The sequence below is a fragment of the Trichomonas vaginalis genome, chromosome III (assembly GCF_026262505.1).
Source record: "Trichomonas vaginalis G3 chromosome III, whole genome shotgun sequence".
Lineage (NCBI taxonomy): Eukaryota > Parabasalia > Trichomonadida > Trichomonadidae > Trichomonas > Trichomonas vaginalis.
In genome coordinates this window covers 2,217,397-2,239,531 of record NC_067205.1, presented here as the reverse complement: position 1 = coordinate 2,239,531, position 22,135 = coordinate 2,217,397, and the positions used below count along the sequence as shown (strand labels likewise).

Sequence of the window (22,135 nt, the reverse complement as noted above, 5' to 3'; positions counted from 1 at the left end):
AACAACAGAGAACACAACAACAGTTATAGTCCATGAAGCTATAAATGAAGAATACGAGTACATACAGTTTAACAAACAACTCCGTCTCATTCGTTCGGTCAAAGACGATATGTACCAAATGCAAAGTATTTTGACAGCATGTTTTGCACCAGATACTAAGCTTCCTAAAGACTGGTTTAGGAACCAAAGCACACAAGAACTTTTGAGCGAAGCACAGCGAGACATACTTTTTTCTGAAAACAGTGAAGAACAGCGAGTAGGTAAAAAACCCCAGTCGCCAAAATTCTATGAAAACCGTGAAAAATTGCCAAACGGTTTGAGAGGATATTATGTACATAGACTTCTTGTAAATGCTGTTGCAATGTGGGCTTCGCCTCGTTATGCTTGGTATATTTACAGACTTCTTGACGAAATTCATAGACAAGAACGTGAAGAGATGGAAAAGAAACTTCATGCAAAAGATGAAGTCATTGAAGCAAAAGACAAAAGCATTCAGAAAAGAATACCACGTTCGGTACCAAAAGGAAAGGAAAAGAACTATAAGTATATGATTTATACTGAAGAGTTGGAAAATGAAGAAGATAAAGATATGGTTATGTTGCATTTAGTCAGAAGAAACAACAAAAGCTTTTACGACCTTGCTAAGATTTACAAATCTGACAGAAATTGGTTCTATCGCGAAAACTTACCGATTTCAATGACCCCAAATGAAGATGTGAAACAAATAGTTCAAGATACGTTACCTCAAACACACTATGATATGAAAGGTTGTACAATACTTACCTTCAAAGAAGACTTACCGCTACTGAAAGAAAAAATAACAGAGTATTTTGACAACTTCAAACAAGTAGGGTAGATGAACCATTTATTTTTATTGACTTTTTACAATTTGAACTTTGTTTGCGTAGATATGAATTCTGAAAGAAGTATGAGGGTCTTGTATGACTTTGTACTTCTCCCATAGTTCATGTCTGTCAAACTTACCTGCCATGGACTCTTTCATAAGTTCCATGAAATCGTCTTCGGACAATCCGGGGAAAAGTATCATGTCAGTAAGTATTCTTTTAACATCCTTACTTAAACTCTTGGCTGTCTGTACACAAATGACAACTGAGATGTTAAAGTGTCTGAGCTTCTTAAGAATTCGACACATATCTTGTTCTCTGTTCTTTAACAAAGGATGAGAGGCGAAATCATCTAAAATAAGAAGACATCTATGAGGGTAAGTCTTCCAATCGTAAGATTGCAATTTCTTCGAAATGTATTCTATCTCTTTCTGTTTGTTTCTGAAGTGTTTCTTCTCTAATATTCTCTGCATTTCCTCATTTGGGTCTTTAAACTTCGAATTGACATACTCATTTATAGCATTATACTTCAAAACTCTTCTTTGGTACTTCTTTATCCAATCTAACAACTCAGTATCCTTTATACATACTAACTTAGACTTCTTTATAATATCTTTGAACGAATTGACGGTTTGGTCAAATTGACCAGAAGTACAACAAATAACAACTAACTCATAGAATGGGTTCTTCTCATCTAGTTCTTGTTGTTGTGCAGCCATTTTAAGATAAGTGAAAGTCTTACCCGACCCAGGTGGTGCAATTAGACCTGTTATACCATTCTGAGCAAATAAGAACTTGTCATGTATAGGCTTTATCTGAGCATTTTCTAACTTCCTCTTGTTCTTGTTTAAAACATTCTCAAATTTCTTGTCAATGTCAGCAAACTTTTTTTCTAACATATTTTTAGAAAAATTAAAATTTTTATCTTTTAGAAAATGTCTAGCGATTTCGCTATCTATATTCGAGACAAACTTTTTGACAGCAAAACTTCTGTCGACCATAAAATCTTACATAGTGTAAACAAGAAAGGTGAATTTGTTCTAAAGTTCTGTTTCTGGGAATATGACAAGAACCATAAAACATTACAAAGAGCAGTCTTAAAATTTGTCAATGACAGACTTGTTGACAGAGATGACGCCGATTGGAAAGATGAAGTCCAACAAAAGTTCTTAGAATGCAAAGAAGACACATGCGCTGTTCTTGAAGATGAAATAGAAAACAGAATAGATGAGCTATTAAAGGACAAAGAACTTTTACATAAATATGGTTGCGCCAAATTTGACATAACTCCACCAGAAAAGAAGAAGAGAGAAAAGAAAGAAAAGAAAGTAGAAGAAGAGAAGAAAGAACCTGAACCAGTTCCAGAGAAGGGGAGATATGACATGTAAAAATAAAATTTTATTTTTAGAACATTTCTGGGTCAATGTCAATGTTCTCTTCCTCTTTAGGAGTAAACACTGGCTTAGACTCTAAAATCTTTTTACCCAACTTACCTTGAACTTCAACTATCTTAGACTCATAATATTCATAGTCGTCTGCTTTCTTTGGTTCATAAGGTATAACAAGTTTGTATGCTTTACCTTCTTCGAGTTTTGAGAACTTTCTGTCAAAATTTTTTTTGACTGTCAACATACCGTCAATGTATAAGTCTTCAAAAGTTGCACCACTTTTTCTAACAACAGCAAACTTAACTGGTGCAATGTTCCAAATTTTGTCAAATGTAGACTTTTCAAAATTGTAGAAGTAAACATTCAAATATGCGAATGGAGCTAACTTATCTTTGACTTCTGTCATGTACTTATTTACTGAGATGAATTTCGTCATCTTTTCTATCGGATAAAAAAATTTTTTTTTAAAATTTACTCAGAAAAAATTTTCTTTGTATATACACCATTCTGTACGTCTAAAAGACTTTTGACATTTGCCAAGAATGTACGTTTAGAAGCTGCCATATAACCATATTCTTGACAATATTGTTTATACGAATCGTACAATGACCTTTCATCTAATGACACAAAGTCAGTTTCATCTATGAACAGTTCATATACACTCTTGTTTGCTTCTAACAATGTTTGTCTCTCTTCGGTATGTGGAATTTGTCTTGGATTGAACTTAGAAATATCTAATGTCATGAAATATGAGAACAAGTGGTTGTAAAAGTCAGATGTCAAAGTTTCTGCTAAGTCGTCAAAAATATTCTGTATCTTGCATATGAGAATCTGACGTTCTGACAACTACATATCTTCTGTCAGAACTTTCTAACTTCATCGGAACAGCATTGTTTGAAACCATAATGAAGTTTGCAACATTTTCACAAACTCTTTGGTCTTTATACTTTCTTTCAAAAACTCCAACTTTATCTGTTATAAGACTCTTCAAAGCATCTGAGTTCAAAACTTTTGTTGTATCTATACTTTGAAGTTCATTGCAAACTATAAGTTTCATATTCTCTATTGAGGAGTTAAACTTGCCACAGATGTTTTCTAAGTTTGTCATATTAGGATTCGAATAACCTTCTAACAGTTTGCATAAATATCTGTAAAAGAAATGTGTTCTTACCTGTTCCTTGTTTTCCAATTATAATGAGAGCAGTTTCATTTTTAGCACTTGGATGTTGTAAGATGTTTGCAAACCAACATAAGATATACTCATAAACTTTTCGTTTCCATTGCATATAATTTCTTTGACATGGTCTAACCAAGCTTCTATAATACTGTTTTCCATTCTACTTGTTCGTATTTATATCCAGTGAAGATAGAATAGAAGTTTGGAGAAGGTGTATAAAACTTTATACACGAACTGAAAAATCTTCTAACTTTGACAATAAGATATCCCAAGCATCTAACATCTTCATGCCAACTTGTACGACTTTTATTTTCTTAAGTTTCTGTCTACATTCTTGTTCAGACACTATTGTTGCTCTTGGTTTGTTAAAGACAACATCCCATTCTTTCATGACATAACATTCTGGGGCAGAGTCAACATAAATGACTAAACGTTTCAAATTCTCGACTGCTTTGTTATAGTCTCGAAATGGACACATATTTCTGAATGCTTGGAAGTCATAAAATCTGAAACATCTATTCTGTACATTTTTATAAAAATAAAAAAAATATTTTTTTTATTCTTGACTTTGTTGTTGCATTGTTGTTCTTGAGCTATTTGTTGTTGAAGTTGTTCTTGTAATACAATACTTTCACCAGTTGCATCTTCCAATTCGAAACTTTCTGCCGTCATTGACAAATACATAGGACATAAAAGTTTTACAGGAACAAAGTTTGCGTCAACTAATGTCAACGTTATACTTGCCAAAGTGTTTTGAGTTCACTAAGGTTGAAAATTCTGCATTCGAATGAACAATAGGCAAACCAGCAGAGAAAGTATTGTTTATACGCATAAGTATCTTTTTGGTCATAATAGTTTCTGTCGACATTCGAATAACACTTTGAACCTAAGTTTGAAACAATATATAAGATTGGTGTGCTTAATGTCAATGGAATAGACATTCCTTGTATGACAACCTTTTTCCTGTTATAGGAAACTGTTGGTAGTAAAAACCAGAAATAAGTTTTGTATTATAGCTCATATCGTTTATAGTAAACTCAGTCGGACATCCAAAACATAATGAAACCTGCTCTAGTTGCAGCACATGTTACACCCGTACTTAAAGTATTAAATAAGTCAACAAAACCTGTTGGTGGTATATCTGAGTAAGTATCTTCAAAGGAGTATTTTTTACCATTCACAAAATAAAGTCTTCTGGTGTCAAAAGAGCAAAAACAGGCTTTAGTCGTCATTGTGTTTAAGGTTAGTTTACAATACCGTCCTTGAGGACTTTGTAAGTTTGTTGTTATAGAATTATATGACTCAGGGTTTTTAGTCGTAATAGTATAAACCATTATGTCTTCTGCCATTTACTTAGCAAATAAACTTTAATGAAATGTTGTGGTCGTCAAATATTTTTATAACGTCTGGGAAAACTATATTTTAAGTTCAACGTTTCACCTCCTTTCATAACGTATATCTTGTCAATGGCATTATATGAAACCCACAGCAACTAATGTCGGGTTCTATTTCTTTGATGTTTTATATCGTCTGCCTCTGTCAAAAGTTTCAATAGTTCTTTCAAAACTTCATGAGGTGCAATGACATATGAGTTCACTTTTACAGGGTTGTGTTCGACCAAGTTTAACATTATACTTAAAGCTTGACAAATCTTCTCCTGAGTTTGAAGTTTGTCTTTCAGTTGTTGGTAGTCGTTTCGAATATCTGCAACAGAACTTAAGTCTCTGCTAACTTCAGGATATGTTGGTTTTTTACAGGAACAATTGTTATACCATCTTCGTCTTCGTATGGTTTCCCCATTTCAACATCTCTGTCTTTGACATTGACAATAAACACTTTGACTGTTTGTTTGAGTTTGGTGAATTTAACTTCACATCTGCCACCGCCATTAAACCTTTTGAAACACTTACGCTTTCTATTTTTCGGAAATGACATTTTACTTAGAATAAAAAGATGGACGTATTCGGATATCTTATTGAATTGAAGCAAACAAAGTTTACACACACAAACAATACAAATACATTGACAGAATAGTTTCTTTACACAAACAATGGAAAATGTTATAGAATAGCAGTCTTTGCTGAACCTAAATATTTTCATAAAGCAAAGAAAGTTGGTATAACTGAAATGGTGAAAGTTCTTGAAGCAGACAAAAATATAACTTCAAAACTTACCGATATTACTAAAGAAAGTTTATAATACAATATTATGTCAAAACTGGCGTACTGTCAATATTTGACGGAGAGAAGTCAGTTCAAGAACAACTTACTGACCTGCTGCCAAAATCTGCTCGATGGAAGCTGTCGTTATGCCAATCTGAGGAGCCCCAGCAGGTTTCATCGAACGAATCTTCAAAAGAGCATCTTCCGTGAAAAGTGCTATTGGTTTTGTAAACTTCTTTGCTTCAATTCATCTGGACCGTCTCTGTCACCAGTATATTGTATTTGAAGTACCAACAGTTGAAATACCACCCATAAAGTCTTCTGAGTCAGCAAATGGAATGCCAAGCCAAAAGTTTGAACGGTCTCCATTTGTATATTGAGTTTTTTGACCTCCTGTATGAGTCCATACTTTCACATATGGCATAATAGAACTTTGCATTTCAGGGTTAATGGTTGTTGTGAAGTTGTTTGTTAAAGTTCATAGCATCTAATGTCAAGTTGTATGACCTCATATCCTCAACTGTAGAATATTCTTCTCTTGGATAATATTTGCCATCTATGTTTATATGATATTTAATACCAGGGTTGTAGAAACAAGAATAGTCATTTATAGTTCGTCTGAACAGTACAAACATAGTATCTGCATGTTTCATTGCAGTTGTTAAAGCAATATCTGTTCTTGCACCTTCGGCTCCTGGATTTTGGTTTCCAACTTCACCTGCAAAGTCTTTGACAGATATTTGGTGTATAGGGAACATAAGTGGAACTGCAATATATTTGGCAGCTAAAGCATTTGAAATATCTGGGTCCAACATATAAACGGCAAGTCTGCTTTCTATTCTCTTGCATTCAAACTGTTCGCATGTGAACTTAACTGGTCCCAAGCATCTCCAGCAGCATTGAAATAATAGTTTACTTCAGTGTTGAGGTTATCAACTTTGTCTTTGCAAAATTCGGCGAATGACGTTTATTTGTTCCCTTTACGTCTGTAAGAGTGAATGGGTCTTGTGTTGGTGCAATGACTAAGTTATTTTTGCTTGGAGTAAGTTCAATAGAAATTTTTCCTGCCCAGTTTGGCAAGTATCTTAAAAACCTGAAGATGAGGAAAGATGACAAAGGAACTCTAAGTTTCAGTTTTACTTTGGTTACTGCTGCTGCAGTTTGTCCAGAAAGGTTAACATAAACTCCTGGAACGTTAGGGTCAAGTCTTCTTATTTTCTCAATAGTTGCATACTGGTCTGTTTGTTCTCTAGCTTGTGGTTGTACTGAGTTTCTCAAAGCGAACCATTCATAGTTTGCCCATGTTACTGTTTGAACTAAGTCAGAGTTAGAATATATCTTATATCCCATGAAAACTTCTGGAGCATATTGGTATCCGACATAGAAAATTCCATTGCAACCTTTCTTGTCAGACAACTTGGCAGAAGGTTTTATTTCAATGTCTTGTTCCACGTATAAGAATGAGTTGTCAATAGAAATAATATGAAACCTGTCGCAAGCAATATCTACTGTTGTTGAAGAACCTTCTCCAAACTCACCTACGTTTCCATAAGAAACAGCAGTTGTATATTCGTAAGTTCCAGGAACTATTTCTGACCTTCTAATGGCATTGTCGCATTCGTTATACCATTCGGAAACATTTCCGTTCATGGCATCCAAAACTGTTGGCGTTATATTCTGAGCGGCGTACATTTCATATGGGTAAAAATATAGAATAGTTGGATTTATATATCATAATAGAACCCACTCGGACCAAGCTTTACTTTCTTCCTGACTGAGTTTTTAACTCTTCTTTTTCCTTCATTGCCACTACTTTCACTAGATGAAGTTACTTCTTCACTACTTTCACTTTGTTCTACTCTTCTCTTCTTCTTTGGTGTCGCTTTTGGTAACTTGCCCTCTGCTTCAAGTTGTTGCATCTTTGCCTCATGTTCACCTAGTATGTTGTAAATTTCCCATGTCCTTTTTGCCTTTGGGCTCTGGTCGCCCATCTCAGGTAACCTATATCCTAGAAAGATTTTGTCATAGTTTGTATTTGAGTCTTCGCGTATTGTTGCATGACTCTTTCCTGAGTTTCCGGTTCAAGCTCTTCAAACAGAGCTTGTCCATATGGAATAAGCTCGTTTCCAAATATATGTTTTTGTAGCCATTCTGGTTTTCTTTCCATGTTACCAATAATATCTTTTGTGAATGGGAAAGCTTTTACCCAACGTTTCAGTCTTGCGTCATTTATTTCTGTAGTTGGTTTTATTTTGTCAAGGAATATGTTTTTCAATACTAACATTTCATTTGGTACTGTCCATTTGAGTTTTCTTAAATATTCATCCATTCTCGGTTCATTGTCTGCAAAGTAAGTTTTTATGACATTTTGCAAACTTTCGTTTGCAAGGTCATGTACAATAGGTTCTCTTCCTTCTCTCTCCCTAACTTTCTTTCTAAACTCTTCACTAAATATACCATCTCTATGGTTCTGTGTAGTTCTTTGAGATAAATGTTCTAGAACGTCAGGTGTTATATTTCCATCAGCCATGTTCATTTCATACTGGTCCAAAATATCTGCATCTTTCATATCTTTCAATGGCATTAAAGCCGCGCTGAAAATACCAGCTATATCTGGTTCACCATTCACTTCCATTGCGTCTACAACTTCTTGGAATTGAGGTTGTAAGTTTATGAACCACCTATCCGGATTAGCTTTATGACCCCATCTCATTGTAGTTCCATAGTCTGCAGAAACAAAAGTAGGTTTGTTTCCATATTGGTTAGGTTCTGAATGAACTTTAAACAATGTTTCATTTCTATATGTTTTGTTGAAATTTAACCTTTTATTTTCACCGAGTTCAGCCAAAGATTGAACGTTATATGGTCGTAAGTAAAAAGGATTATTGTATTTGCGTACATTTTCTTTCAGTACTTCCATTCTATGCTGAATATTTTCATCTGATGTTGGAGTCTTTTGTATGTCGGCGAACATTTTTCGATATTCTTCTACTATGTCAGCCGAATTTTTCTTAGACTCTTGGAAAGATTCCATATTCTCCGCATACACTTGTTGAGGGTCAAGATTTTTCGGCTGTTCCAAATCTTCATCTAGTTCTGTGAAGTTAGTATCATAAGACAAATTACGGAAAGTGAACTCAAACAAAAAGTGACACAATGCATTTGCCAACCAAATAACTTTACAAAGCAAAAACTTAAATTACTTGTCAAGCTTACTATTCTTATTTTAACAATTAAAAAATTAAATTTTATTTTTTATTTAAAAAATCATCTTATATCATCTGATATATATATATAACAGCATTAATATTTCAATGATTCACAAATCAACTTTTTCATTATTTTGCACCCAAGTTTTTGAACTTTCTCGAGGGAATGAAAGGGTAAGAGGTATACATTATGAATATATACCTCTTACCCTTCCATTCCCTCTCTGACAGCGGGAAACTTTGTCTGAATGTTAAACTATTCAGACAAAGTTTCCCGCTGTTTGCGAAGGAATTGTTGGCTATGATGTACTGATTCATGATCAGTACATCATAGCCAACAATTCCTTATACAAAGTTCAAAAACTTGGGTGCAATCAGTTCTGATTGCACCCAAGTTTTTGAACTTTCTCGAGGGAATGAAAGGTAAGAGATATCCATTTCCTTTCACCTTCGTTCTCAATAATTAACTTATAAATTTTTTAAAGCAAAAAAAGTCTGATTTTTTTGACAAGTAAATATATAGTGAATTTATCCGACCAAATAAGTGTCACTTTTTCGGTTCACCTCACTTTCCGTAACTCGTCTTACAACATTAGTTTCCAAAGGAGGGACTTGTTCGTTTCCTTCAGGCTCTTCTAGCTGTTGTTGCTGAACTATTTCTTCCATGTCTGGTTGTATCTGAACTTCTTCCTGTTGAGTTTCTTGTACCTCATCTGCTGGCATTTCATATATTCCGAGACCGTTTTTAACAAGTTCCCTATCTAAGTCATCCGGACTCATAAACCTTTCTTCTTTCGTTCCGTCTCTATTTTTTACGCGTTTCATGAAGAGAGTTGAATTATCATTTAGCTCTGACACCAAATATCTCGGAGTAAATTCATTCATGTCATTTGGATGATATGCTATTAAATCATATCCCTTAGCGAGCTTGTATTTTCCAGGTTTGAAATTATATCCCATTTGATGCTGAACCATAAAGCTAAATAGGTTCGGGTCAGTATTTCCTTCCTTGAACTTTCTAATAGCTTCTTTATATCTGTCACTAAAGTCAAGAGTATCTGGGTAACCATAATCTTCCTTAAGCATTTTTAAGAATTCTTGGTTTCCTTTTTCTCTACTTCTTTTATGTCCTTGCTCTGTTTGTGGTTGTTGTGCTGGTTGTGGAGGTGGTTGTTGTGCAGGGTTTTGAACTGTTGGTTGCTGTGTTGGTTGTTGTTGTGGTGCAGGGTTTTGAACTGTTGGTTGCTGTGCTGGATTTTGAACTGTTGGTTTTGGTTGTTGTTGTGGTGCTGGATTTTGAACTGTTGGTTGTTGTGTTGGTTTTGGTGCATGCCTGTGTCTGTGTCCATGTGACGATGTAAATGTTTTAGGTAGTCCTGGTGCAGGTGCTTCTCTTGGAGGGTTTGGTGGTATATAAGTTCCACCAGCTGGCACATATGTTCCATCTGCAGCATAATGTCCTACCTGACTTTTCGTTCTTAAGAAAGCATTTACTAGGTCTGTTTTGGTCTGTTGTAACTCTTTTTCTTGACTTTCCACAACAGTTGCTCTAACGGCGTCATAGGCACTTTGAACTGCCTGTCTCGTTGCTGCATCTGTTATTTTCGTCATATTTTGTGCTACTTCTCTTAACTCTTTGTCGAAACCTTCAGACTTCAGTTTCTTTCCAGATGAGAAGTCGTTCACTAGTTTCACCTTACTATGAAGAGCTTCGAAGGCGTTCTTAAAGTCAGCATTCATTAAAGCTTCATTTGAACTGTCTTCATCCGCTTGTATTTTTGTCCTTATTGACCCTATAAGTTGGGCTGCTTTAGCGTTGGCTTGGGCATCTAACCAGTCATTGTTAGCTTTTATATATTCTGCGCTTTTCATTGCCTTTTGCATGGCTGCGTCGTTATTTTTACTTTCTTGTGCTAAGTTTTCATACTGTACGGTTTGGTTTTGCAACTGTAAAAGTTTTTCTGCCTTTACATTTGCTTCAACTTCTTTTTATACTCATCGCTATCCATATATGTCTTCAGGGCTTTTTGTTCTATTTCTTCATCTTTCAGTACTTTATATTGAGTAGTATGGTTTTTCAAATTTATAACATCTTGTTCCATTTTTGCTACTTCTGCTGCTTTTTCTGACACTTTTTTCGCATATTCCTCTGTACTTAGTTCTTTCAGTTGTTCTTCTTTCTTCTTTTTCTCTACGTTTAACTCATTGAGTTTCTTTGTGTGTCTGTCATATTCTAGTTTCTTTTCGTTTTCACTTATTTGTTTCTGTATGTCTATGTTTGACTTTTTGACATCTGTTATTTGATTTTTGAGTGAACTCAAATTCATTTGACTTTGAGGGTTATAAGCTGTTCCGTCTGCAGCTCCACCATAGCCTGCCATTTTCGCTAAAAGTGCCGCTCTTAAACCTCCACTCTGTGCACCAATAACTCGGTTTAAAAGCATAGGGTTGCTTGACATTTGTTGCAACATAGTGGGGTCATTCATCATTTGTTGTTGCAACTGTTGTTGTGGTGTCAGTTTTACTATTGGATGTTTCAATGCTCCCTTCCTCTTACGTATATTCTTACGTAGCTTACGTGGCATTTTAAGTGAAGTTAAAAAGCGGTTTTTGACAGATGTTTATATGACACTTTTTGTTCAGCACAAAAAACTACTCGGTCAAAGTGTTGTCAGTTTTGTAAAATAACCGTCTTATCTCATTCTATAAGGGAAAAAGGCTTCTCAAAGTATACTTCCTTGGAACGCCTGTAACTTTTCCTGTAGCGACGATAGACCCTTACTTGTCCGGACAAAGTTATACTATTTTGAGTGCTCTACAAAAAAGTCAACGGCTGGCTCGTCCTCAGAAATTTCTTATGGGCTAGAGGGCGCAACGCGCCTGGAAGCCCTCCGAATAAAAACTTCATTTATACTAAACATCTTCAGGGCTAGAGGGCGCAACGCGCCTGGAAGCCCTCCGAATAAAAACTTCATTTATACTAAACATCTTCAGGGCTAGAGGGCGCAACGCGCCTGGAAGCCCTCCGAATAAAAACTTCATTTATACTAAACATCTTCAGGGCTAGAGGGCGCAACGCGCCTGGAAGCCCCACTACCTTTTTTTAATTGCATTAAATTTTTAATATTTGGATAATTTGCAAATTTCTCAAAATTGCATTCATCTACGATCTTCATACTTTAAAATATTTCTATATATCCATATATCTATTAATATACAAAGTGGCAATGAAAATTTCGAAATGAAAAGCAATTTTAATTATATTTGAGTTTAAAAAGTGATAGATTCGATAATAAACAATACTAATATATTTATTATGTCACATGATATTTACTCACCAAGCCACTGGCTCGAGCATTGATGTCTGGGGTCGAAACACTTCTTATTATTTTCAACTTGTAATCCTCCGATTGAAGATATCACAAACATTATAACTAAGTTATGGATATTTCATTTGTTTAGTAAAAATAAGATGATGTATTTTTTTAAAAGTAAAAAATAAGAATTTTGTATTTATTTTATGAAGATAAATCAATTTTTCAACACTCGCTTTTACATTTCTTCGAGTGGCTCGACCATGAACAAGCGCATAGCGTTGTTGAGTGTCTGAAGGATCATGCGGCAGAGCTGGACACGTGGGTACAAAGCAGGGTCTCCAGCCTTGAGGATCTGTGTCTGTCCGTAGTAAGAAGAGAATGTGCGGGCGAGGTTGTAAGCGAAGAATGGGATGATGTGTGTTCCGAACTCTGGGAGTTTTGGAGCTGGTGGGATTTCTGGGATGGCAGCGCGGACTGTCTCAGAAGCGAATGACATGATGTACTTTGTGAGCAATTCCCAAGCGATTGGCTCGTTCTGGATGAGAGACCAGTCGATGTGTTCTGGTGCTGGAGCGAACTTTCCTTCCTTGACGCCGTTCTCGAACTTGGAGATGATTGATGAGATACGAGCGCCTGTGTAGAGGATGAAAGCGGCGGAGTTGCCCTGTGGATCGACAGCCTTAGCGATGTCGAACTCGATGGCGTTACGTGGGTGGACAGCGAGCAATGCGTACTTCATAGAAGCGTTTGCAACTGTGTGTGTGATGTTCTCGACTGAGTCCTGGTTGTCCAAGTCGACCTTCTGCTCCTTGCGGTCGGCCATGACCTTCTTTGTGGCCTCCTTGAGGTCCTTGTAGAGGTCATCGGCGAGGAAAGAGATGCCGCGGCGAGATGACATACGCTTGACCTTGCCGTCCTTCATGAGCTTGACAATTTCGTATGCCATGTGGAACTGTGCGCGGCGTGTGATGCCGAGTGCCTGGAGTGTGAGAACGACCTTCTCCTGTGGGAGGTTCTGCTCTGTGCAGATGCAGTTGAGGACCATGTCTGCCTCGCCGATCTTCTTCATGGAGTAGGCAACATCACGGAATGTGTAGAGCGTTGTGCCGTCTGGGCGGAGTAAGTAGAACGGTGGGTATGGCTTCTGGTAGCCGCCCTTGCCCATCTTGGCTCCGATGGCCTCGAGATATGAGTTGATGTCGAGGTAGGCACCCTCTGGCTTGCCCTGGGCGTTGCACTGTGTCTGTGGGTGGAAGAAGGCGGACTTCTGGAGTGTTGTGAGGAGGGCATGGGATGTGCCTTCCCAGGAAATTTCGGATTCGAAGTCGAAGCGGTCGTGGTGGACGTTGTATGTGTCCAGGGTCTGCTGGATGCCTGTAAGTGTGGAGTTTGTCATCTGGCGGATGATGGCGACGGCCTCTGGCTTCTTGTCTTCGTAGTCCTTGTTGAGTTTGGCAGCAACATCGGAGATGGACTCGTCATCGGAGAAGCAGGCGCGGATGGAATCCCAAAGCTGTGGGTGGTGGTAGTGGAGGCGGCAGGCTGTCTCAATGATGTCCTCTTCTGGAGATTTCTCTTTCTTTGGCTCATTTGTCTCTTCTTCCTCGTCGTCTTCCTTGGCTGGAACGTAGGAGGCAAAGTGGGAGGCGAGCTCGTCGAACTTAAGGCCAAGCTTCTGTGCAGAGTTGAGTGTGTTCATGATTGAGTAGATGTAGCCAATCATGTGGTCGATCTTGTAGCCCTCTGGGAACTTGCCGTTGAGGCGGGCATAGCCGACAGCTGTAAGACCGATCTGGGCACCGAGATCGTTGACAAAGTAAAGCTCACGAACGTTGTAGCCGACCCACTTGAGAAGGCGAGCAAGGTGAGCGCCGATAAGAACGGAACGAAGGTTACCAATGTGGAGAGAAGCGTTTGGATTGGCAGATGTGTGCTCAACATCGACTGTCTTTGGCTCTGGGAGCTTGGAAGAACCATACTCGTTGCCCATAGATGTAACTGCATCGTATGCAATCTGGAAGCATTGAGCACGATCAACCTTGAAGTTGACATAAATTTTATCAGCAGCAGCGGAAAGGATGAATTTCTTGTTAGTATATTCGTTAACTTTCTGGGCAACTTCTTGAGCGAATTTTGGTCCTGGTTGCTTCTTAGAAGCAGCGTACTTAGCAACAGCCATTGAAAAATCAAATTCGGCTTGGTTGCAAAAAGCGACTGCTGGCATTTCAGCAGCATCGGCACCGATAGCGGCAGCAACTTCTTGCTGAATAAGAGCAAAAGCAGCGCGATCTGTGAACGAACTCATTTTCTAAATTAAAAATGGTCCAACTATCGGCGGTTTTGTCTCTCAATTTTTCTCTGTTATTTTTTTTTTTTTTGATAATTGAAAATGACACATATAATAATAAAATAATCATTCAATTTCAAAAAATTTTGTCAAATCTATCGATTTGTGGCGAAATTTTCTCAAAAAAAATTAAATTGATAACTTCCAATATGGCTGATTGGTTCATTGCATTTATGCAGATATGTAATTAATATCATGGTTTATGTTTATGGAATTTTTATTATTTTTCATTACTCAACAATCCATATAATCGCTAATGGATTTAATCATATTGCCATAAAATGTCTTTGAATAATTGTATTGATATTCGCATCGCTTTATTTTGAATTTTTTCAAGATCTGAAAATTTATTATTAGAAAAATTTTGATTTCTGAAGAAAACAAACATTAAATTTTACTCTACATAGGAATGTAAAATCTGTAGTAGTTACAAAAATCTATAAACATATAAAAATTCAATAATAAAAAGCTATTTTTCATCACTTTCAATCAAGAAGTGCTCCAATCTGCTGAGATACTCATTTTCGTAATTTCCATCTAATATTTCTTGTATATTCTCTATAAAATCATCGTTATAAAAAGATTGCAAAATTTGGACATTTTTTGCCGTATCAGCTTTTGAAAACAATGATAATGCGCATATAGAAAACGAGTCTAACTGTCCTTTATCAAAAGACTCAATTGTTTCGAAAATTAAATCCAAAATTTCATGAGTTGAAAAGAAATCTAGAGCCAAATCTGTTGTCATCAACGCAGAGAACGCCAACGATGCCTTGACCTTTATATTAAGTGATCCATTTTGTAGTAAAAATATCAAATTCTCGATTGCTTCGGATTTAAGAGCAATTTCTATCACAAACTCGCCACAGCAGAAGACATTTTGCATAAATTCACAAAATGTCTCAGTGAACTCTTGACTTCGACCTCTTATTGACAACAAATCTAAAAATCCTAAATCTAACAAGAAACAAACAGCTCTTTCATCTTTTGCTGCTGTTAAATTGATAAATATATCAAGAGCTGCTATTTGTATGCAATCAGACTGATTTCTTCCAACGAATTTAATTAATTGATGCAAAAACTCACTGCTTTGGAATATTGTACCGAATTCATCTGGATATGTTGCAGATACATTCGATATCGATACTAATCCTGATAATACGACTTCTTCAAATGGAGATTGAGCAGAATATAAAAATTTATGTAAACATTCTTCAAGTCTTTCTTTGGCATCAATAAATCCAGACAATATCATAGATGCAAGCATTTTGTTGGATAATTTATTGAGTTGAACAATTGGTTGAACAGAAAATTCAAATCCAGGAACTGTATCAGAAGATAAAGAAGATGTCAGCATAAATGGATAGTCTATTACTGGTTGTGGAATGGTTTGTACTTTGTGCTCATCAAGTGCTTTACAATAAAAAGTTAATAAATAAACGTTTGCTTCAATGGTTTGAGGATATTTTGAAACTAGTTTCATTGTAAGCCTCCTTGATATTTCTTCATCTAGCATTGAATTTAATATAACATCATCCTCTTCCGATAAGTCGATAATTATTTTTAATAAAGCAACGAGAAAGTTTGCTGGACATTCGTCAATCAATTCCAATAGACCATTATAGCATTCTTCTGATAAATCAAATGAAAGATAGAACTCTTTTAAAATTTGTATAAATTTATAATCTGATTTAAGAAATGGAAACGACTCTATGCGTTCTAGTCTGGATTTAGAAGTGTTTCCTACTCTTCGACTGTCAGGTAAATTTTCACAGTCATCTTTATAATCCATTGTCGTTTTTTTCTCAGATTTTGATCCCAAAAATTTCTAACTATGAAATTTGATGTGAGAATATATTATATTATCTATATCCATTGTCAGATACAAAAGTACCATTAGGTCTGTACAGTCTTCGACGATTATTTCGAAAATTTTTGCTTATTACATATCAATAAAAAGTTTTTAAAATCAAATCAAAAAAAATATTTGAGGTGACAAGACTGTAATGTGATCTCTTTTGAAGTTTTTTGGATTTAGAGGTGAAATAAATTGACGTATTGCACCAGTATGTTATAATAGGTCGATTTATAATAAAATAATAATTATAATAAAAGTAGTAGGATATGATGTTGTAAACAGAAATTCATCAAAAGTGACACCTCAGAAAAGCTAAAATATTGAATTTTTGGAACTTTTGATAGAGCACGTTTTTAAATATTAATTAAAGTAAATGTATATTTTGTAAAGATTCTTTTTAATAAAAAAGTAAAATTTTGAAGAAGAACACAAAATCTTCTGAAAAATAATATCACATAAACTCATATTATTTTCTAATATATAACTATTTTATATAAAAATCAAATTCAATGATCTGAAAAGCGAAGGATAAACCTCAAAATTTACGAATATAATGAGTGGGAATATAATGCTTATCTATCATAAAACCATATGAAATATCAATTTTTGCTTTACGCCTATTCCCACTCATTATATTCGTAAATTTTGAGGTTTATCCTTCGCTTTTCAGATCATTGAATTTGATTTTTATATAAAATAGTTATATATTAGAAAATAATATGAGTTTATGTGATATTATTTTTCAGAAGATTTCATTCTATATGCCTATGAAAAGTACTCTCAAAACTAACTTTTTCCTAATTATAATTAAATCTAGAATATTGTATTATGCTTAGTATTATTTCATTTTTCTCATTCAATTTAGAATTTACAAATGTCAAAAAATTGAGAGCTGTCACTTTTGATGAATTTCTGTTTATTACAATGATGGGTTTTGTGACTTTTTTTGTAAACGTAAGAATTCATACAATATCGAGCGATTTTGTATCATTTTTTTTAACATATGAAGTAAAAAATGTATGATTCTTACGGTTTAGTCAGGTATGAGGGGCTTCCAGGGGCTGCGCCCCTTCTAGCCCTGAAGATGTTTAGTATAAATGAAGTTTTTATTCGGAAAATTGTTAGTCTTCTGGGTCGAAAACATTATATAATGTGTCGCTTTTCACAAATTATATATGTTTTCATGTTTGTCACTTTTCCGTCACTTTTCGGGTAAAAACATTTTTATTATTATATATAAATGAATTTTACAAAACCACCGTTACCGTTCTTTGGAGTGTGGTAGAATTTACGAAAAAGTGACACTTAACCTTAAATTTCCAAACACTATTTTTTGATTGTATTTTGTTATTTATATATTTATATATATAAATATATTTATATATATAAATATATTTATATATATAAATATATTTATATATATAAATATATTTATATATATAAATATATTTATATATGTATATTTATATATGTATATTTATATATGTATATTTATATATGTATATTTATATATGTATATTTATATATGTATATTTATATATGTATATTTATATATGTATATTTATATATGTATATTTATATATGTATATTTATATATGTATATTTATATATGTATATTTATATATGTATATTTATATATGTATATTTATATATGTATATATTTATATATGTATATTTATATATGTATATTTATATATGTATATTTATATATGTATATTATATATGTATATTTATATATGTATATTTATATATGTATATTTATATATGTATATTTATATATGTATATTTATATATGTATATTATATATGTATATTTATATATGTATATTTATATATGTATATATTTATATATGTATATTTATTTAAAAAAATTAAAAATAATATAATTAAAATTTATTTATATTTTAAATTTCATACTGATCTTCGATTCCAATTTGTGAATTGATATCATTAACAATTGAATTTCGGTGCACCCCTATGAGAGCGCTGGCGACCGAAACACCACTAGTAAGATTGTGTATTAGAAACTGCTTCATGCTGTTTGAGTAAGCTTCGATGTCTTTGTAGGATAGCTTTCTGAGAGCGAAACAAGATAGTGTTGAAAAAAAATTTTGAAAATCTGAGAGACTGTGCAAGAGCCAACGACCAAAACACTACCAGTAAGATACAGCAGTAGTAGCTGCTTCATGCTGCATTGAGTATTGTTGAATAATTTGAAGTAGTGGTTTTTGAAATCAGCACCCCTATGAGAGCGCTGGCGACCGAAACACCACTAGTAAGATTGTGTATTAGAAACTGCTTCATGCTGTGTTGAGTAAGCTTCGATGTCTTTGTAGGATAGCTTTCTGAGAGCGAAACAAGATAGTGTTGAAAAAAAATTTTGAAAATCTGAGAGACTGTGCAAGAGCCAACGACCAAAACACTACCAGTAAGATACAGCAGTAGTAGCTGCTTCATGCTGCATTGAGTATTGTTGAATAATTTGAAGTAGTGGTTTTTGAAATCAGCACCCCTATGAGAGCGCTGGCGACCGAAACACCACTAGTAAGATTGTGTATTAGAAACTGCTTCATGCTGTGTTGAGTAAGCTTCGATATCTTTATCAGACCACCTTTAAATTAACCACTCACATTCTCACTGTGGTCCATCTAAAATTTGTAAACTCTATGACATAAAATTATATTATATGCAGGATCCCACCTATTACTTAATCTTTTTGGAATAAATGTTTTATAATATTTATCGATTGATTGTAATTTTTTGTATAAAAAAAAGTTTTTTATTTATATTAAAAATATATTCGGTTAATGATATTATCTTATAATTTGTAAATAAATCTAGTAATAAAATAACTTTAATAGTTGGTGTCACTTTTTCGAAAATTCTGGTTTTTTCCTTTTCCGTCACTTTTCGGGTAAAAACATTTTTATTATTATATATAAATGAATTTTACAAAACCACCGTTACCGTTCTTTGGAAATAAGAGTAGATGTAAAGATATTATATTGAGAGAACTTAAGAAACTACCGAATGGTCTAACATTTGTAGATTTGTTCGGTGGAAGTTTCTATATATCCCATTTATGTCATACCGTATTTCCTGACTCAAAGATTATATGCAATGACTTCGACAACTATATGAACCGTCTCAAACATATTCCAGACACAAACAATATATTGAAAGAGTTAAAAGAAAAGATACCTATAGGTAAGATGGAACGTATACCATTAGATAAGAAAAATATTGTGAGAGAGGTTTTGAAAAAAGCAGAATATATAGACTGGGATAGTATATCTGCTAGACTATTATATAGTGGTTCTATAAGAGTTCATGACATTGAAACACTTATGTCAAAAGTTTTATATCTTAACTATACAAATGTTTTCAAAGAGGACATAGAAAAATATATTGAGGGTATAGAGTTTGTGAGATGTCATTGGACAGAGTTGTATGAAAAATATAAAGACAAGGAAAATGTTTTCTTTATAGTGGACCCGCCGTTCTATAACACATGGGATTTTCAATACTAAGTAGACTGGACTTTGAGAGACTCTTTAGAAACTTTAGACGTTATACATAACCATCCATGCTTTTACTTTACATCCGATAAAAGTGGTTTAGAAAGTGTCATGAGATGGTTAGAGGACATACATGACTATGAGTTTATATATGACAAGATAGAATATGAGAGAGGTCCTATAAACTGGAGAAAGTGTCACAATAAAGAAATTTTATTAGTAAGTAAATGTGGTTTGAAATCGGATTGTTAGTTTTAGGTTTTTTCCATTGTGTCATTTATTTATTTGACGTGGCAGAAAAGTACAGAGAATATGAAGATGAACCAATGCCTGCAAATGTTCAGTATATGTACTCGTAAGAGATATTTTTATCTAATATTAAATGGACGCACAGAACTTAGCGAATGCACAGCAACCTGGACAACCAAACCCAGAGAATATTCCAAATGAAGTTAGAATACAAACTGCAATGGCAAACTATGGTCAAGTGCCAACAGATGTACAAATGCAAACTGCCATGTCAAATGACGCTGCGTTAGGTTTGCCACCATGGTATGCAAATATGAGATGGAAAGAGTTTTATACAAACCCTGAAGTGGGATATAAACAACTTTATGCAGATGACGCGAACACAGGAGTTGACCCAGAATATGTTTTCTACCAGAGGAGAAACAGAATGTATGAGCTCCAGTTAAAGAATGCTATGGAACTCAACAGGAAACGTAAGAGACTAGGCGGACATTAGATTTTTACACGTAGTAAATGGGTTTCTTCAGTAGTATTGGAAACTTCTTTCGAAATGTTGGAAGAGGTATATGGAATGGAATAAAAACCGTAGGAAGAGGAATTTGGAACGGAGTCAAAAATATTGGTAAAAGAGTAGGTCAGTTCGTTGGTATTATACCTAAAGACCTGAACCAGAAGAACAAGCTCCTGTTATACAACAGCCTGAACCTGCACCACAGTCTAGTTGGCAACCAAATCCAACACCTCAACCGTATTAAAAAATTATATTTTTACCGTTCGATAGTAGTTGTATATGAAACTAAGTTCTAAGTAAAACGCATGTATAATGGAATTATTCTTTTTCTTCCATCTGTAGTAAACCATACTTGAAAGTCTGAAATACTTCCACTTGGTGGTTCGTATAACTTTGTAGGTTTTTCGTAAAAGTCATTTGCCAAGCATAAGAAAGAGTTTTGGGCGCCAGAAAATGAAGCATGAACAATAATAGCATCTTGGTCGAAAACATTTTCATATGTTCCATTAGGGTTTTCGACTTCATAAAAGTCTGGGTGTACTGGATATGCTGCAGGCTGATTTAACATCCTCATAAATCTATACCATGCCAAGTTGTTATATTTTGTAGAAATATAAACGTTTTCTCCAAGGTCTTCTATTTTATTGATTTTAACAGTTGCATTTTTCCTGTCATAAATAATATCGAGATGGTATTCTCCCTCGTCAATGTTATACTGGTTTGCATATTCGATATAGATATCGTTTATTTTTTCTTGAAAAGCTTGAAGAGTTGTTTCTAAGTTTACAAGCAAACTAACTTGTAAAAGTTTTCCCTGTTTCAAATTTCTCATACATACGTTTTTCTTTGTTATAGTATCGAACTTCAAAACCGACCGTAAATGGGAAACCATGTATGGCTTCTGAAATGAACTTCATTCTACGAAAGCCAATAGCTTTTGTGACAGATGGGTCTCTTAGCCATCTTAATGGGTAGTCAAAACGATAGCCTTCATGCTTTACGGTCTCTGTCTCAAACTTTTGACCGACATTAGTAAAAAGTTCATCTAATGGTTTAGTTGTAGCAACTCTTGAATTTTTTTTTCTATTGAAAGCATATTTTATCTAGAATAAAAATGTCGAAAGATATTGCTTCCATAAGAGAAATACAACACAACCGACAACTCATTATGCAAGCTCTAAATAAGAACACAACAAACTTTTCAAACTATTCTAAGATATCTGAGTCATTGAAAGAAGGAAACTTAAAACTGACATTAAACCCAATGACAGATGAGTTTCTGTTTCAAGACAATAAGAACCATACTGTCTGTATAAATCCAACAAAAGGAACTTTAAACGAGAAACCTATAAATGAACTTCTTTTGAAAGCAGATGTTGACAACAAAGCTGACAAAGAATATGTAGACGATGCAATAGCAAAAGAAGAAGAAAGAGCTAACAATGCTTATGCAACAAAAGAACATACTCATCCTGAACTAGCAGACAAAACATATGTTGACAATAAAATGTCAAGTGAAGTGACAAGAGCTGAAAACGAATATTCTAAAAAGACT

At 34.5% G+C, this 22,135-nt stretch overlaps 12 protein-coding genes and 3 pseudogenes across 15 annotated transcripts, besides 4 other annotated features; 4 read left to right on the top strand and 11 right to left on the bottom strand.

Annotated features, from left to right (window-relative positions):
- Positions 1–8,342: part of a mobile genetic element that runs on past the window's edge.
- Positions 437–856, top strand: TVAGG3_0625790 (uncharacterized protein; the record flags this gene model as incomplete). The annotated part of the gene is made up of 1 exon (XM_051240552.1): positions 437–856. The coding sequence occupies one exon, from the start codon at positions 437–439 to the stop codon at positions 854–856; it is 420 nt and encodes a 139-aa protein (XP_051087139.1).
- Positions 872–1,744, bottom strand: TVAGG3_0625780 (protein of unknown function, DUF4106 family; the record flags this gene model as incomplete). Its single annotated transcript, XM_001299403.1, has 1 exon — positions 872–1,744. One exon carries the CDS (start codon positions 1,742–1,744, stop codon positions 872–874), a length of 873 nt encoding a protein of 290 aa, XP_001299404.1.
- TVAGG3_0625770 (uncharacterized protein) lies at positions 1,781–2,233 on the top strand (the record flags this gene model as incomplete). Its single annotated transcript, XM_001290278.2, has 1 exon — positions 1,781–2,233. The coding sequence occupies one exon, from the start codon at positions 1,781–1,783 to the stop codon at positions 2,231–2,233; it is 453 nt and encodes a 150-aa protein (XP_001290279.2).
- Positions 2,250–2,669, bottom strand: TVAGG3_0625760 (protein of unknown function, DUF4108 family; the record flags this gene model as incomplete). The annotated part of the gene is made up of 1 exon (XM_001285793.2): positions 2,250–2,669. One exon carries the CDS (start codon positions 2,667–2,669, stop codon positions 2,250–2,252), a length of 420 nt encoding a protein of 139 aa, XP_001285794.2.
- On the bottom strand, positions 2,705–3,938 carry TVAGG3_0625750 (annotated as a pseudogene). Its single transcript has one exon. A coding segment is annotated over exon 1 (1,234 nt).
- TVAGG3_0625740 (protein of unknown function, DUF4106 family) lies at positions 6,049–6,387 on the bottom strand (the record flags this gene model as incomplete). The annotated part of the gene is made up of 1 exon (XM_051240551.1): positions 6,049–6,387. A coding segment is annotated over one exon (339 nt), but the record flags the coding sequence as incomplete, so codon positions are not given.
- Positions 6,752–7,264, bottom strand: TVAGG3_0625730 (uncharacterized protein; the record flags this gene model as incomplete). Its single annotated transcript, XM_051240550.1, has 1 exon — positions 6,752–7,264. A coding segment is annotated over one exon (513 nt), but the record flags the coding sequence as incomplete, so codon positions are not given.
- On the bottom strand, positions 7,297–7,563 carry TVAGG3_0625720 (protein of unknown function, DUF4106 family; the record flags this gene model as incomplete). The annotated part of the gene is made up of 1 exon (XM_051240549.1): positions 7,297–7,563. One exon carries the CDS (start codon positions 7,561–7,563, stop codon positions 7,297–7,299), a length of 267 nt encoding a protein of 88 aa, XP_051087136.1.
- A 573-nt stretch (positions 8,343–8,915) lies between the features above and the next one.
- Positions 8,916–9,220: a mobile genetic element.
- A 332-nt stretch (positions 9,221–9,552) lies between these two features.
- TVAGG3_0625690 lies at positions 9,553–10,700 on the bottom strand (annotated as a pseudogene). Its single transcript has one exon. A coding segment is annotated over exon 1 (1,148 nt).
- Positions 10,701–11,121: 421 nt separating this feature from the next.
- Positions 11,122–11,366, bottom strand: TVAGG3_0625680 (protein of unknown function, DUF4106 family; the record flags this gene model as incomplete). The annotated part of the gene is made up of 1 exon (XM_051240548.1): positions 11,122–11,366. A coding segment is annotated over one exon (245 nt), but the record flags the coding sequence as incomplete, so codon positions are not given.
- Positions 11,367–12,232: 866 nt separating this feature from the next.
- On the bottom strand, positions 12,233–14,416 carry TVAGG3_0625670 (arginyl-tRNA aminoacylation; the record flags this gene model as incomplete). Its single annotated transcript, XM_001299400.2, has 1 exon — positions 12,334–14,403. One exon carries the CDS (start codon positions 14,401–14,403, stop codon positions 12,334–12,336), a length of 2,070 nt encoding a protein of 689 aa, XP_001299401.1.
- A 403-nt stretch (positions 14,417–14,819) lies between these two features.
- On the bottom strand, positions 14,820–16,346 carry TVAGG3_0625660 (armadillo (ARM) repeat-containing protein family; the record flags this gene model as incomplete). The annotated part of the gene is made up of 1 exon (XM_001299399.2): positions 14,915–16,237. One exon carries the CDS (start codon positions 16,235–16,237, stop codon positions 14,915–14,917), a length of 1,323 nt encoding a protein of 440 aa, XP_001299400.1.
- A 227-nt stretch (positions 16,347–16,573) lies between these two features.
- Positions 16,574–16,611: a mobile genetic element.
- A 577-nt stretch (positions 16,612–17,188) lies between these two features.
- Positions 17,189–17,225: a mobile genetic element.
- Positions 17,226–19,244: 2,019 nt separating this feature from the next.
- Positions 19,245–19,711, top strand: TVAGG3_0625630 (phage tail repeat-like family; the record flags this gene model as incomplete). Its single annotated transcript, XM_051240547.1, has 1 exon — positions 19,245–19,711. A coding segment is annotated over one exon (467 nt), but the record flags the coding sequence as incomplete, so codon positions are not given.
- A 491-nt stretch (positions 19,712–20,202) lies between these two features.
- On the top strand, positions 20,203–20,565 carry TVAGG3_0625620 (uncharacterized protein; the record flags this gene model as incomplete). The annotated part of the gene is made up of 1 exon (XM_051240546.1): positions 20,203–20,565. One exon carries the CDS (start codon positions 20,203–20,205, stop codon positions 20,563–20,565), a length of 363 nt encoding a protein of 120 aa, XP_051087133.1.
- Positions 20,566–20,828: 263 nt separating this feature from the next.
- On the bottom strand, positions 20,829–21,676 carry TVAGG3_0625610 (annotated as a pseudogene). Its single transcript has one exon. A coding segment is annotated over exon 1 (848 nt).
- Between the last annotated feature and the right edge of the window lie 459 nt (positions 21,677–22,135).